We start from the raw sequence: 16,269 nt of genomic DNA, 5'->3' as shown, positions 1-16,269 counted from the left end.
CTCGTGATGGTAGGCTTGAGTCCAGTCACACCCTGTGAACAATGTTTTTCTTGTTCAGTGTAGCTCAGTCCCTTTACTAGTGACATTGGGCCAACTTATTCTTTCTGCCCTTTAAGGTCTGTCCTGTGCTTTGCAGGATGTTGGATGGCATGCCTGGGTCTGGATACCGGGAGTCTCTTAAGTCCCCCAGTGTGACAGATCAGAAGGTCTCCAGACACTGACAGATGTCCCTTGGCAGGGGGTGAGGTGTTTGCAGAACTGCCCCAGTTATCTAAGGAGAATTTGTTAGGGTGAAGACCCACCCAAACCCTGCTGGCCCAGATGTGTGTGCATCCACAGAAGGTGGTAGGCCCACTGAGGGGCCGTGTGCCTGCTTAGGTCTTGTGGCCAACACAGGTGAGAGGCAAGCCGAAGGGCTGGCAGCTGCTCAGATAACCTGGAGGCCAAATTAAAGCTTGAGAATTGAGGTAGCTTGGGCCTTTCTGTCCAGAGAAGAGGGGTTACTGCGATTTATGAGCATATCCCCTGGCTTGAATTCAGACATGTCAAGAAAATGACAGCCAGGTGCTTTTCTTCCTCTTTGGTGGAGAGAAAGCCAGGAGGAAAGGCAGCATGTCCTCAACCTGGTTCACAGACTCAGCTCAGCGCATTGGGCAGTTCTTAGCAGGAGCTTGGCAAGTTCTCTGCAGCCGCATTGAATGCCTGTTGTGTCTCTAACAAGCACAGCACCTCCATATGTGCTCAGTAAATGGCTGACCACGAGTGCACTGCTTAGAAGTGCAGGCAGTCTGCTTCCTGACACTGAACTATGCCTGCGTGGGTGGCTTTTAGATGGTATCTCTGATGAAACATAATACTGAGTTGCTTATGAAACCTGAAAGTTAGCATTAGGGCGGGTTGCTTAGCCTCGCTCAGCATGCCTCCATTTTCTCACCTCTGGAGTCAAGTAACAGTAGCACTGCACTCAGCCCTGTCATGGGTGACCACCCAATTCCCCTCTTGCAGAGCCTGGCCCACAACTGCTTCCCAGGCACCATTGGCTCCTGAAACTCATAAGCCTTGGCACACAGAGCAGTAGATATGTCCTATTTAAGGTCAGCGTTGGAATGGGGTGGACAAGCAGTTTGGTTTGATACTTCTCCAAGTTCTTAGGTCCCTGCACGTAGGGGATGGACCTGCAGTTTAGAATCAGCCTAGAAATGTGTGAGCATGGGCTGCAGTGTTTCTCTTGCCGGCATTCTCAAACCTCTCTGTGCTGGTGAGGTGAGGGATTGGAACCCGAGAGGGAAAGCATTCATGTTCTACTAGAAGCAGGCAGATTTTCATCTCAAGACCTCTCTTCTTTCAGTGCCTTTCCCTTAAAAGAGCTCTCTGTTCTTGTAACTGTGGCAGTGGCCCTCACACATCTGACTCCCAGATCTTCCCTCCTCCCCAGAGTCCCCTAGGTAGATGGCTCCTCCTGGATGGAGGCAGCTTTCCTCTGCACTATAGACTTGACCTGGAATTAAGTTAGGACTGTTATACAAATAATCTTGCCCAGTTTGAGCAGCTTAGCTGCTTCATAAGTGTTGATTTTAATGGAATGAGTATCATTATGTCTATGCTAATAAAGTAATACCATAAGTAGCTACTGCTACTGAACAGTCACCCTGTGCCAAGAACTGTGTGTAGAGCTAGTGTACACAGTTTCTAACCCTCGTGCCAGGCGCTGGTGTACCCTGTCTCTAACCCTTGAGCTGGGTGCTGGTATACACAGTCTCTAACCCTTGTGGTAGGGGAGGGGGCCTGGTGCACATGGTCTCTAACCCTCATGTGTGGGGGGAGGGGGAGCTGGTGCACACAATCTGTAACCCTGTGTGGAGCGGGGAGGGAGGGGTGCTGATGCATACAGTCTCTAACCCTTTAACCTTTGCTGGTGCACATGGCCTCTAACCCTGGGGCTAGGGGGTGGGGGGCAAGAGGAGGGCACAAGGTCTCTTGCATATGGTTTCTAACCCTGATGCTGGGAGGGTACAGGGGCTGGTACACATGGTCTCTAACCCTTGAGGGGGACACTGGTGCCCAAGTCTAACCCTCGAGCACATGGTCTCTAACCCTGGGGGGCAGGGGCTGATGCACACGATTTCTAACCCCCAAGCTAGACTGACCTTTCAGATCATGGCTATTCTGGAATACCTCTATTCATGCCTGCCTTTACTGTCTCACTCTTCCCAGCCTCCCACGTGCAAGTGCTTTACATCCTTTTATTTTTATTTTAAAAATAATTAGAAGGGTTGGGAAGGTGGCTCAGAGGTAGAGTTTATGCATGAGGCCCTGGGTTCGATTCCTCAGCACCATATACGCAGAAAAAGCTGGAAGTAGTGCTGTGGCTTAAGTGGTAGAGAGCTAGCCTTGAGCTGAAGAGCTGGGGACAGCGCTCAGGCCCAGAGTTCAGGCCCCACGACCGACCAAAAAAAAGAAAAGAAAAAAAGAAAAGACAGAAATAATTGGTATCGTCTTCTGAACTAGAAATAATCATGGTAAAACAATTCAAAGTCACCAAAGGTACAGAGGTGCAGAGTAGAAAACAAAACCCCCTCTTTTTCCTAGCTACCTAGCTCTCCTCCTCACAGCATCTAAGTTTTCCTGAACAATCCTTTCTAGGATCAATCTTGTACTCAAAAGTGTTTCCTTTTCCCTTCATCTGTTCTAATCTCTTACCTGTTTTTTCATTTTAGTTATTAAAATAAATTGGCAGTACTGGGGTTTGAATTCAGGACATGTGTGTGCCAGGCAAATGTTCTACCACTTGCACCACAACCCCATTCAAGGTTTTTGTTTTATTTTGAGTTCTTTTGTGAGTTAATAGATAAAATATGACTAAATCCTCTCTTTTCTCTGAACTGACTTTATTTAAAAATAATATTTTTATTATCTTTTTATTGTTATTTTTGTTAGTTGTGGGGCTTCAACTCAGGGTCTGAACACTGTCCCTGAGTTTTTTTGCTCAAGACTAACACTCTACCACTTTGAGCCACTTCCAGTTTTCTGGTGGGTAATTGGAAGTAAGAGTCTCACAGATTTTTACTGTCCAGATTGTCTTCGAACTATGATCCTGAGATCTCAGCCTCTTGGGTGGCTAGGATTACACGTATGAGACACTGGCACCCAGATTATTTTTATTATCTTTGGGCAGTTATATGAACTGAACTTTTTAATATGATTTAGGGGCTTCTTCAGTTACTCACAACTGCCCATGGATTTCCAGCCTCCTGAGGATCACAGCCTTTCCTCATTGTCAGTGGTCTTCAGGGCAGGGTGTGTCCACATACATGCACTCAGTTTGGTGTCTTTCATGTATATGGGGGCCTGGACATGCTTCATGTGTTAATTGTCATTTTTATCCTTTTGACTGCCCAGATTCCTTGAATACAGTACGTGCCATAGAAAACACTATGGGAAATCAGAGAATACAAAGTACTTTTGTCTTCCAGCTATCCCAAGAACAGTATAAACACCATCTCTTTTTCCTTACACAGAATAGTGTAAATGCAACCCCCTTTCCTTACACAGAATAGTGTAAACGCCATCCTCTTTTCCTTACACAGAATAGTGTTAACACTATCCCATTTTCCTTATACAAATGTATATGACATCCCTCTTTTTCTTGCACAGAATAGTATAAACGCCATCCCCCTTTCCTTACACAGAATAGTGTAAATGTCATCCCCCTTTTCCTTACACAGAATAGTGTAAACACTATCCCCCTTTCCTTACACAGAATAGTGTAAATGCCTTCCCCCTTTCCTTACACAGAATAGTGTAAACGTCATCCCCTTTTCCTTACACAGAATAGTGTAAACGCCATCCCCCTTTTCCTTACACAGAATCGCAAAGGTGCTGTGAGTGAGCTGGAGCATATTCCTGATGCAGTTTTATGTGATGTGCATTCTCATGATGGCGTTGTCATTGCTGGGTAAGCAAAACCATTTCACTTGTCTGCCCTCTGAGCACCAGTGACCTAGTCCTCCCTTCAGAGTGGGCCCCTTCCTCAGTCTCGGCCTGTGTTTAAGGTGGAGAGCGTGGTGAGTGGTGTGGACCCGCGTGGAGGCCTGTGGTCCTTCTCCCAGTCACTCACGTGGCAGGTCACATTAGAGTTTCATTAAGGCAAACACTTTGTATTTTATAAAGACATAAAGTCAAGCCAAGCAAGAACAACAAGTGTTGGCACACAACTGGTCTGCTCTTATCCTCTTGTTCTAAAGCCTTTATTATGTGGGGCTGTGGCCACACATAATCTTCCTTCCCTCTGCAGGCTACGTGCTATCTAACTCAGTCAGAGCTAGACTTCTCATGGGTCTCCATTGCCATGACATTTAATTTTAGCTTCTATAGATTTGGCTTCTGATCTAAAGCCACTGCCACGAGCTCTTTATGCTTTGGTTCAGAAGTACATTCGTGTATTTCTATAGTATATGACAAGAAGGTCAGCTAGCTTTCTGGGTTGGGAAGATATCTTGAACTATAGTTTCAAATTGTGAACTTTAAGTTGTGTACTATAGAGTCTCAAATGTGTGCTAGGAAGTGGAAGCCAGAACCATTCAGCTTTGAGTCTGGATTAGCTCTAGAATGAATGAGCTCCTTTAGGAAGGCTCCTACCTGCTGCAGACCCAGAACACACACACACACACACACACACGCACGCACGCACGCACGCACACACACACACACGCATACATGCGCACGCACACACACACACACCCATCCATCTCCACTCCTGCAATGAGTTTCCTCAAGAAGCATTCCTTATAGAGCCCCTTTTGAACTGAAATTCCAAATAGATTATTTCCCCTCCCTTCCCTTCCCCTTCCCTCCCTCCCCTCCCCTCCCTTTTTGTGCTTGTTCTGGGGCTTAAACTCGGGCCTGGGTATTGTTCCTGAGCTTTTTTGCACAAGGATAGTGAATGCTCTGCCACATAAGCCACAGCTCCACTTCCAGCTTTTTGGTAGTATTACAGATAAGAGAATTTCTTGCCCTGGCTGGCTTTGAGCCATGATCCTCAGATCTCAACCTCCTGAGTAGTTGGGATTATAGGCATGAGCCACTAGTGTCCAGCCCAAGCTTGTCTTTTTAATGAGGTATACCCAGGGAGGGACACTTTTCTTTAGCTGTGTTGACTGGCTGTAATAGGAAGGTGACTGCGGAGAGCTGTAGAAGTATTTTTGGAAAGATGAGTTGTTGGCAATCCATTCAGCAGGTTTTCATTGTGGCTTCAAGTTTCTACTTTCATTGTTGTCTCATGGACTCAGAGCTCCTATAGATGGGCAAGGTGTGTCCACCAGCACCATTCACCAGCACATAGCAGAAGGTGTTTGTGTTCTTCTTGTTTGAAAAGATCTGCCTAGGGTGTAAGAAGATGCTGATCTTGGACTCAAAGAGTCCTAAAAGATTGGAAATAAAGGAGACACTTTTATCCCAAAAGCCAATTAGGAGTTTCTTATCGGGATACGGAGCTCATGATGGAAAGGAGAGGCAGGCTGGCCGGCGGCTCTCAGGCCAGCTGCCAGCCCTTCTCTCTGGTCTCCCTTTCCCTGGGGGTCTGTTCAGCACTGTGGATTAGGCCGCACAAAGCCCAGCAATGCCAGCGTTCTGGAGATCGATTGGGTGAAACTTGAGCTGTGGGTCAGAGAGGCTCCTCACAGCTCCTTTTCTAAGAGAACCTCATAGTGATGGCTTAGCAAGAGATCCTTCAATCTTGCTTGTATGTAGAGCATCTTGTGTTTATCATTAAAATTTTATCTGGCGGTTACGATGCTTGTTTTCTGGGTCAGCTCTTGACTCCCTTTTCATTTGAGACAGCGTGTTTGTGGTTACCTCATTCCCAATCAATGTTGTATTCTCCAGGCTTTCTACAGTTATGCATCTCCAAGGAGCTTCTTAAAGAGACAGAGCCGCCTCACCTTGCTTTCTCTTGTCCTAATTCTCATCCCTTCCTTTTTCCTTTCTTTTTACTTGGTGAAATCTGCTCAGAGGCTTAGTTTCATGTAACTATAAACCGATTTTACATTTAAATGTAATTTTACTATTAAATGTACTTCCTATTAATTGGTAGAGAGAAAAGAGTTGCAAAATACCTAGCTTTGTCCCCTTTCAGTTGTCTGTGCAGGTGTTGTTGGTTTAGAGTCAAGCAGCAAAGGCCCAGGTTTGACCACTGCAGTGAGATTCATGATTGACCCCTCTTGGTTCTTCCTCACTTTGCTTTCCACACAAAACCAGAGAACCTTGAAGCAGCTACTTGCTTCCCTCATCCCTGGTGATCTTAGTGCCTTGGTCCCCACTCACCAAGCTGGATTGTTCAGTACCACACTGCCTGCAGACATGATACGTAAGGGTTGGATTGTGCATCCTTTTGGCTTAAGATTTTGCTTCCTTTACCATCTTATGAATAACCTCTGGTTACCTTTTCCTCCTGTCTGGAGTTCTTTAAAGTATTTCCAGATTTCCCCTCATCCACTCCTCAATGTATCCTGCTTTCTCCTCTGGCCAGGTCTTTCTAAAAGGCTGATATAGAACACAAATAACCATAAAATTTACTCTCGGAAAGCAACTTTCAATAAATTCACAAGACTGTATCTTCCATTGTGTAGTTCCTGTGGATTTTAAACACTTTGAGCGCTATAAGAGGAACACACCTTCCCTGGGCCTGAAGGCTCAGTGCTGTCCTGTGTCCTCCCAGAGGTCCTGTCCACTTCACCCTGCGCCTGGTGTCTGGAGCTGTGCTTATCTGTAGCACAAGGAAGGAGCAGCTCATCACTCCACCTTACCGTCCTCTAGGCAGTTCTGATTTCTGCCCAGCCATAGTTGTTTTTCCTTGTCAGCATCTTATGAAACTGAGGGGCATACTGTTATTTCTGGCAGTCAGGAGGTAGATGGATTCAGGAGCATGGTAAATTGAGGGATGTTTGGAGACTTCACACAGTTAAACTGAAAAAGTTGAGGGCTCAAAAGCATTTTAGAAGATTTCTTAATCTGAAAAGTCATAAAAACTAATTCCTCTAAGTCCAGTCATTCTACTTACCAGGACTATAGGAAAATAATCAGAACACAAGGGTAGTGGAAAATCAAACTCTAATCCTGCACACTTCCAAGGACCTCAGTTTCTTCAATAGGTATTTGTAGTACTAAGAACAGATCTCTTTATTCAAAATGATCTCATAACTCAGGCATGCCTACCCAGCAACTTGGGTCTCCTGTGAGAGCACCCGTATGTTCTTTGGTGTCGCCTGTCAACACGCTGCTCAGAACGCATCCATCCCATTGTTCAAGGATGCATGCTGTATAATAAAACATACCAGCGGCATCACTGTTCACTATTAGGGGAGTAAATGAGAAAATTTCTTGAATATAATTATTCAAGAAATTTTGCAACAAAGAAATGAAAAGTAACCTGAATTTTTTTTTAGTTTAGTAAGAAGGAAAAGGAAAAAAAAAGTAACTAGAGCAATGATTATATTGAAAACCAAGCTATATCCACCAGCAGCTATACCCCTTAACAGAGGCAATTTAGGTGATTTCACTACCATTGGGGGTGGGAGGAACACCTGAGATGTGCTGGGTTCAGTCCTTGGCACCAAAGTAAAATGGTATGTTTATCACTGAAGAAATAAAAGTAATAGTAGCAGCAAGTATGACCACAGCCCTGTGCTTCGTGATGCTCGGGCCATTCCCCATTACCCTGTCAAATTCTTGAAGAGTTGAAAACAGACGAAGAGTGCACGACCTGAGGTGTGCCCAGGTAGAGTGTGCTGTAAGACTGCAGGAGACACCGAGCGAGAGAGTGGTGCCTGGGCTCCTGGAAGCTCATGCCAGCTCTGCCAAAGTAAGCTGTCAGCACAGCAAAGCGTATATGGATGGCCAGCACTGTGGTGGTGGTCGGCAGTAACCCTGCTCCTCGCCACTGCTTAAGAGCTCTTGTCAGCATAGGAAACATTTTTCTATCACAATAAAGGACCATTTCTCCCTTTGGTTTTAAAAAGTTCCAATTGCCTTCTCCATGATGAACTATTATTCAGTAGTCCAAATTCTGCCCATTTCCCACTGCTGGGGGGAACATGACACAGCATGTATGTTGACATCTTCCTGATCACTGGCTGTTTCAGCTTCTAGGCGTGACCCAAATGTGCATTTTTCCATCAGCTCTGTGTGTCCGTACAGCCTAGACCTCAGTTAGAGGGAGTTCAGTTACCTGTAGGCATCAAGCAAAATCTGGATGCTCTGGTTTCTGTGAGTGAACTTTGAGTATCTCTTGCTTTATTTTGTCTTATCATACTTTCGTCTTTTCAGAACACCAGTTTAAATGCAGTCCTCTCCTGGAACTTAAGATACTTTGCTCTTAGGTATTTACTTTCTCTAATTGGAAATGTACCTTTATATTGATCATGGACCATGCCACAATATGAGTAGAGGCTGTGATCTGAAGTAGTATGTGTTTTTCCCTCAGGACCCAATGTTCTCAGGAACAGTATGCCTGATATTCTGCTAGTTTTATGTGAATGGGTAACAGATCATTTCTCTGCACAACCCCAGAGCTCTGAGGTAACAGAGGCTCTGTGAATGCAGATCAGGGATGAAATTGTGCTAGATAAATGTCACTGATGCTTATACTTAACTCCTGACATGCTTTCTCCTTTTCAGAAAATGTCCTCTCTTGACAGTTTTCCTTTCGACCTTGATGTGTATAGATTGTGTGCTGTTGCTTATTACCACACTGGGCTGTTTCCCATAAGGAACCTGATCATTACCCGTTAGGGACCTCTTCTTTTAAAATACTTGTAAATTTACTTATTTATTTTCTATTGTGAGGGATACATGCTTTTCTAGTAAATAAGTCTGAGGTAAGCTATTGATAAGTAACTTGAGGAGAGCATTGCATTTATTATATCTTTAATGAAGGGGCTTGAGAATGTCCTTAATAAATACTGGTGAACTCATGACTGCATTTACCCATCTCTGCTCCTCTAAGGAATAGCGGGAGGGACCATGGCTACAATAACTCTGCATAATCATCACTGACTCTGACTCTATTGATTGTGATTAACCAAGATGTATGGAAAACAGTTTTCAGTGCATAGTGCATGTATCTCGTAAGGTCCATTAAGAGGTTCATTATTTTTCAATTGATGCGTCTTAAGCCCGGCTTGATGTTTGCTCTGGTGCATTTCCACAGAACCATGGCACTGTGGGCTTGAGTTCATTTTGTTAATTGCATCATACAACGCAGTCATGTTTCATGGTAATAGTAAATACTCTTGCTTTATCGATTTGTAAGCTTAGCTATTGCTGAAGAAGACAAGTGCATAGTTCTGCCAGTTTTTTTTTTTTCTTTCTTTTGGTAATCAGGGTTTAAACTCAGTGTCTTGCCCTTGTTTGGCAGTCACTCTGCTGCATGAGCCACACCTCACCCCAAATGTTCAGTTCTTAGGACTCGTGCATGCTAAGAGCATAAATATTTCTTGGCACCCAAATACCATATGTCTCCAGGCCTCTGCGCAATACTCAAGCAAGCCTTGTGCCCACTTCAACCTTGGTGCTGAACTTAGTAAATTCCATTCTGGCACCATGCAGCATGGGTCCTGCCTTGCTCATGAGGTGGTTGTAGGGCAATAAGGTCATTACAGAGCACGGTGGGAGATGTCAAGGTGGGGGCGAATAGGGAGGGGCCCTGGATCAGCAGCAGACCAGGGCTCTCCTGGAAGTGATCGTCCCACTGAGTTTGGGAGGGATGGTGGCTGGCAGGAGGAATGCCCTGTCGGGTAGAGAGGCTGCCCTTGTTCCTAAACCAGCCTTGCTCAGAGATAATCAACCACACAGCATGTATTTCTCCGATGAGCTAGGTGGATTACAGCTTTAGAATCCTTTTAACACAAGGCACTGAGCAACTACTACCAAGTTTTTTGGACTTAATACCCAAAAGAAACTCCTTGCCGTTCATGGCTCGAGGTTGCTGTGAGTACCGGATCAGAGTAGAATTGGGGGTGTCCCGAGATGGTCCTGCAGAGGGTGAAATTTCACTGTGTTGTGTGTCCTCACTCAGTACTGGAGGGGTAGTGTGGGAGGCCCAGCTTGGCTCTGCCCACGTGCTCGTCAGCAGAACGAGCTTCTGGTGTTGGCCTCTTCTGGTGTTGAAACATAGTGGTGGAATTGATGGGTAAGGTCATGGGCTGGAATCTGCAAGCCGAATCATAGTACTGAAAATGATAAATTCCTGTACAGCACTTAAATGGAGGTGGTCCTTAAAAGCAGTATTTGTTTAAATATTGCCACCCAAGGGGCAGAGTGGCTTGTTGGTGAAGCAGCAGATTGAGAAAAACCCAGGGCACACTTTTATCCCCACTGAGGCCACTAAAATATTGTGATCTGGGTCAGTCACTTAACCTCTCTCAGCCTTCTTAGTATATCCCAGGTGGTTAGGAAGAGCTGGCACCTGGAAACACCTGGAATGGAGCAGAATGGAGCCCTGGCATACACAGAGAGAGAGAGAGAGAGAGAGAGAGAGAGAGAGAGAGAGAGAGAGAGAGAGAGAGAGAGAGAGAGAGAGAGAGAGAAAGGTGAGGGGTGGTTCTAGCTGTGCAGCATTTCTTCTTGTTAAGCCAAGGAAGTAGCTTGCCTAGTGGAAAGCTACGAGTTAATGAAAGAAAGCACTGGTGGAAAATTATTTTCCGTTGGCAGTCACTCCAGTAATTGAGCTTAGGAGAAGCACAGTTCCCATTCTTTCAACAAAAACTCAGCCAAAGTCTCTGACCTGAAGTACAGCAACTTTGTCAAACATGAAGATAGGGGGCTGGTGAGGAGATGGGATCCACACTTCTCACCTGCCCAGGCCACATCTTGGCTTACCAGGAAGAGGTTTCTCTCTTCTTCAGTTCTTGTTCAGCTCATGTACTGATTGTGGCCGTGCTTTGAACGCACAGTGCTGCCTAGAAAGCCACAAAGCCGGGGTCCAAAGGCTTACTGACAAGCAACTGCTGTAGTAGGGGTGAGGGGGAAAGGCAGTGTCTGTGGAAGGAATTCTGGAGGGGCGTGTGCAAGGCTGACTGAACGTGGGAAGGACTTACCAAGTAAGCCACCAGCAGGGTGGCATCTGGGTGAATGAGAACATAGAGATGGTGCTGCTGGTGGGTACTGACGGTTGGAGGTGCTGCTTTTGTACCCATGACCAGGGCTGGCAATGCCATTGAGGAAAACAGGCATTGGGGAAGAGGCTGGTGAGGCAGGAGCTGCAGCAGCTCATGGAGAAGAACATGCATTTATTGGGGAGACCCTGTGTGAGTGAGAGAAAAGCACGGTGGTGTTCTCTGAGTCCCTTCCTCCCCTTCCTCTCCTCCACACCCAATAAGTTGTCATTCATAGCTCCCATCTTTCTGCTTCCAAAGTTTAAGCATTCCTCCCTCCCCTGTTTTGTGTTTTGTTGTTGTTGCTTTACTGGCTGTCTGGGAGCTAGAGCCAGAGCCACTGAGACCCTGTCCTGTGTACCCCACTCCTTCCCCAGTAGCCTCAAGCACAAAGACCCTCTGTAGTAAACAGTAAGAACAGCAGCCAGGGCCTGGGATGACTGCAGTTCTTGGCTGCACACTTTTCCCTTTCATAGTCACGGCTCCTTGTTCTCCTGTCTGTTACATTGCCTCTGTTTTTCTTTCTCTCACTTAATCTTTCTCTGTACTTCATCCATTTCATCTTTTCTGAATTGGCCAGTTTCTTTCACCTAGAACTTACCTTAAGAATGCAGTCACACATAGCCTAGGAATTCAGACTCATTCCACTGCAGTTGACAATGACCTCTGTGGAAAACAGATTGAGCCATTTTCCCAGTCCAGATGAGCCTGGGCTTCGTTCTTTCTGTAGGCTCCTGGGAGAGCTGGGCGCCTGGGGCCCTGCTCTGGACATGGCAGTGTCCACCCTTGCTTATGTACCACTTAGGCTTAAGGATGCAGTTTTATTTGCAGGTGGTCAGGGGTCAGACTGAGGGCCAATAGTTCAGTGTTTGTAATCGCATCTCCTGCTCAGCTCTTCCCACCACATGGCCTCTGTGGGCTCTGTCCTACAGGCACAGAGCTGAGCTCCACAACTGAGGGAGCTGGCGTGACAGGGTAACTGCTTGTGTAATGCACACACCTACTGTAGGCTGGTCATTTGGGGAAATGCTGCTGCATGTAGTAAGTAGAGGCCTCCTAGAATGGTATCACCTGAGACTGGACCTCTGTAACTGCCTCATACATATGTCACATAACAGACTTCATTGCTGACATCGATCCTGCAGGTTGTCTTATGCAGTTCTGTAGTTAATGCCGAAGTTGCCATGCTGGGATCTCAGGAAGCATGTGAGCTCCCTGGAGTCACCTGCATCTCTGTACTGAGGAGTCCTTACCAGGCCCTCTGTGAGGCTTTTGCGGTGCAGCCACTCCATTCTTACCCTACCATTGCTATGTAGATGGGGAGTCATGCCCACACATGGCCTAAATCCCTCCATGGTTGAGTCTTTGTGTTTGAGCAAGGCTGGGCCCTGCCTAGAACCACTGAAAAGCAGCAGGAAGAGTGAGAATGCACTCCTGCAGGAGAGGCGGCAGCACTGCCCGCTGCTGCAGGAAAGCTTCAGCTGTTTCAGCAAATCAGTCTTTAGGGACTTAGAGAGAGGCCTGATGCAGGTTGAACCATTAGTTCCAGCCTCTCAGTAGCATCTCCTGTGTGTTTGTGAGTAGGGGGAGAGACAGAGACAGAATGAGTGACTAAGAGAGAGAATGTTGCCAATCCCCATTTCTGTTAGTGGAGAAGAACATAGTGGGTTGGTTGTAATGGTGAAAAGGGGAAGCAATTAAGCCCAGTTTCCTACAGTTTTCTCTTAAGTTGCCACTTTTGCACTGAGTCTGTGAGTCGAGTTCCTTGCCTTCTGTTATGCAGTGACAGTTCTGTGTTGGTGTCCTGATCCAACTAGTTGCACAGGAGGAAGGGCTCCTCGCTGACCGGATTGCCCTCTTCTCTCCTGTTCTCTTCAAGCCCTTTCTAGAATCAAGTGTGTTCTTTTCCAGGTATACATCTGGAGATGTACGGGTGTGGGACACACGCACCTGGGACTATGTGGCCCCTTTCCTGGAATCTGAATATGAAGAGGATGAGCCTGGAATGCAGCCATATGTCTCTTTTGTGAGGATAAACAGCTCGCTGGCTGTGGCGGCTTATGAGGATGGTAAGAAACCATAACCCTCCTCCCCATTAAGGAAAAAAGCTGCACAGAAATGAAGCAGCTGCGGCTGGCTCACCCTCTAATCCCTGCATACATCCACATGGGCACACACACGTTCACTCACACTCACACTGCCTTTATAGGAAGAAGTTGGCCCGTACCCTCAGTATATTAGTAGGCATTGGAACATGGCACCTATCACAACTGGTGTTTAAATCCTACTGGAACCATTGGGCTGGGTATTAGTGCCAAGCACGGTGAGACTGGCCAAACTATCCTAAGCAAATAACTTGTTTGGTATAAAATATGAAATATACTTGGCCTGGTTTGATTTAGCCTCTGTTCAGTCCAAAAGGAATAGTGATAAGGAAATGGACAAAACCTATGGACTGGGCCCGACTAGAAGCTAGGAATGTTTGCCAACCAAGGCAGTGATGGCAGCGTGTTTTTTGTGGCACTGACACAATTTCTCTGTGTGAGTAACTGTGGGTTTAGACAGTGCCAGTGGCTCACACCTGTAATCCTAAGTACTCACAAGATGGAGATCAGGATTGTGACTCAACACCCAGCCCAGGGAAGAAAGTTCATAAGACCACATCTTAACCATAGCTGGTCATGTTGTATACTCCTGTCATCCGAGCTACTCAGGAGACTGAGATTAGGTCATAGTGTTAGGCCAATCCCATCTCAACAGAAAAATCTGGGAGAAGTGGTTCACACCTGTCATCATAGCTACAGAAGGAAGTAAACCAGGAAGATAATGGTCCGGATTGGCTCTGACAGAACATGAGACCCTATCTCAAAAATAAGCAAGGCAAAATGGGCTGGAAGTAATGCCCAAGTAGGAGAAGGTCTGCCTTGCAAGCAGGAATCCCAGAATTCAAACCCCAGCAACCAAAGAGTAGTATAAAGTTAGTTTTATGGAAGTGATGAACACTTGACAGTTTGTAGCTGCTAGAAATACTCATCATAATAGCCGCAGTGTTCTGTGGCCTACTCCTTGTGTACCTAGCCTCCACAATGGTGTAGAGTTTGTCCTCCTAATACTTACTTCCCACTTAGCTGAAGTTGGAGTGCAGTATATTTCAAGATGGTGCTGTTCATGTCCTGGCAACAGAGCTGTCATTCACACTCAGTGTAACAGCTGCCACAGAGGGACTGGCTAGTAGCTTGTGAGGAATTACTAGGATACCATTTAAAATGCAAATTAGGGCAGACATCTAAATTTTCTTTCTTGTGCTGAGATCAAACCCAGGGCCTTATGCAGCTAGGCAGGCTTTCCACCACTGAGCTACAGTACTTAATTTCAGCAGTATGAATAAGATTTTGATTTGATGTTTGTAGACACCATTGATGGATTGGGTTTTTAGCCTATAGAAATTTAGCTAAACTGCTTCTGTTGTAGAATTACTAATATTTCATTTGTGGTAATGGAGGTCCTGGATCAGCAGTGTCAGAACAGCCTAAGTGATTTTTCCTTTCCAAATTATTTGAGTTTCAAAATGTGTGAAAGTTGTGTTACTTTTAAGTTAGAACCGTACAGCTTTAAAATTGGTTAGTGGCCTCCACTTGCCATGCAACTTAGGAATGCGCACATGCACAATCTTCTGCCAGTGGTGAGCCAGAGGTCCAGTGAAGCTATCTAGGTCATCTGTCTGAGGTTGACACCTTTGAATCCAGAAACTTGGCTGACTCCCCAGCCCGGGCTATAGTTCCAGGGCCATTTCTTTAATAGCCATGACCCTTGCAGAGAGGTGCACATGTACCTGATGTGTTTGTACCCTCTTTCATGTCTGAGTTTGCAGTACAGCCTGAGAGGATGCTCGTATGTGCGCATGTGTGTGTGTGTGTGCACACACATTTGCATGTGAACAACTTTGGGGCAAGTAGGAAAATAGAGCTTTTAGAGATTCAAACTTTCCAATGTAGTGGATCAGGAGCAACAATAGGATAGTGAGCTATTTCAATTATTTCCTTTATTTTTTGTCAGTCATGGGGCTTGAACTCAGCCTGTCCCTGAGATTTTTTTTGCTCAAGGTACAACTAGAGCCACAGCTCTACTTCCAGTTTTCTGGTAGTTAATTGGAAATAAGAGTCTCACAGATTTTCCTCCCCAGACAGGCTTTGAACCGTGATCCTCAGATCTCAGCCTCCTGAGTAGTTAGGATTACAGGATGAGCCACCAGTGCAAGACATAAGTATATTTCTTTTTTGGACAATGTCACCCCTTCATTTGCTTTCCAGTAACCCCCTTCCGCCAGAATCTGGCTTTTACTTTTCTTGATTTAGCAGTGTATAAGAATGGTTTTCTCATGATTTAAATTGTTTCTATTTGTCTGCAAACTGTACCTGTGCTCACCCATTTTTCTTGGGGTTTGTTAGCTTTTCTAATTGAAAGGGCAGAGGAATAGCCCTAGTCATCAGTATTTTAAGATTTTTTTTTTAAATCATCTGTCCTTCAATAGTTTTTTTTTTTTTTTTTGTCGGTCATGGGGCTTGAACTCTGGGCCTGAGCGCTGTCCCTCAGCTCTTCGGCTCAAGGTGAGCACTCTACCACTTGAGCTACACCACCACTTCCGGTTTTCTAGTGGTTTATTGGAGATAGGAGTCTCAGGGTCTTTCCTGCCTGGGCTGGCTTTGAACCTGGATCCTCAGATCTCAGCCTCCTGACTAGCTAGGATTACAGGCGTGAGCCACCGGCGCCCAGCTCAATAGATGTTTTAAGATTTCTTTTTCTTTTTCTTTTTTTTTTTTTTTTGTCGGTCGTGGGGCTTGAACTCTGGGCCTGGGCGCTTTTCCTCAGCTCTTCAGCTCAAGGCGAGCGCTCTACCACTTGAGCTACAGCGCCACTTCCGGTTTCCCGGTGGTTTATTGGAGATAGGAGTCTCACGGTCTTTCCTGCCCGGGCTGGCTTTGAACCGCGATCCTCAGATCTCAGCCTCCTGACTAGCTAGGATTACAGGCATGAGCCACCAGCGTCCGGCTAAGATTTCTTTTTCTAGGAGATAAGTTTTTATACACATGCGATTTTAATTTTTAAATCCGTAAGTAGT

At 45.8% G+C, this 16,269-nt stretch overlaps 1 protein-coding gene across 4 annotated transcripts in view; it reads left to right on the top strand.

The window, feature by feature from the left end:
• LOC138837707 (F-box/WD repeat-containing protein 8-like) overlaps positions 1–16,269 on the top strand; it is a 92,365-nt gene that overhangs the window by 29,060 nt on the left and 47,036 nt on the right. For all 4 annotated transcript variants that reach the window (XM_070036657.1, XM_070036658.1, XM_070036656.1 and 1 more), the window contains exons 4-5: positions 3,867–3,955; positions 13,062–13,219. In XM_070036657.1, the coding sequence (XP_069892758.1) occupies positions 3,867–3,955; positions 13,062–13,219 (247 nt within the window). The remainder of the gene's footprint in view (positions 1–3,866; positions 3,956–13,061; positions 13,220–16,269) is intronic.

The sequence above is a fragment of the Dipodomys merriami genome, unplaced genomic scaffold (genome assembly GCF_024711535.1).
Source record: "Dipodomys merriami isolate MVZ:Mamm:240054 unplaced genomic scaffold, mDipMer1.0.p SCAF_274, whole genome shotgun sequence".
Lineage (NCBI taxonomy): Eukaryota > Metazoa > Chordata > Mammalia > Rodentia > Heteromyidae > Dipodomys > Dipodomys merriami.
This window is presented reverse-complemented; position numbering and strand designations above follow the sequence as displayed.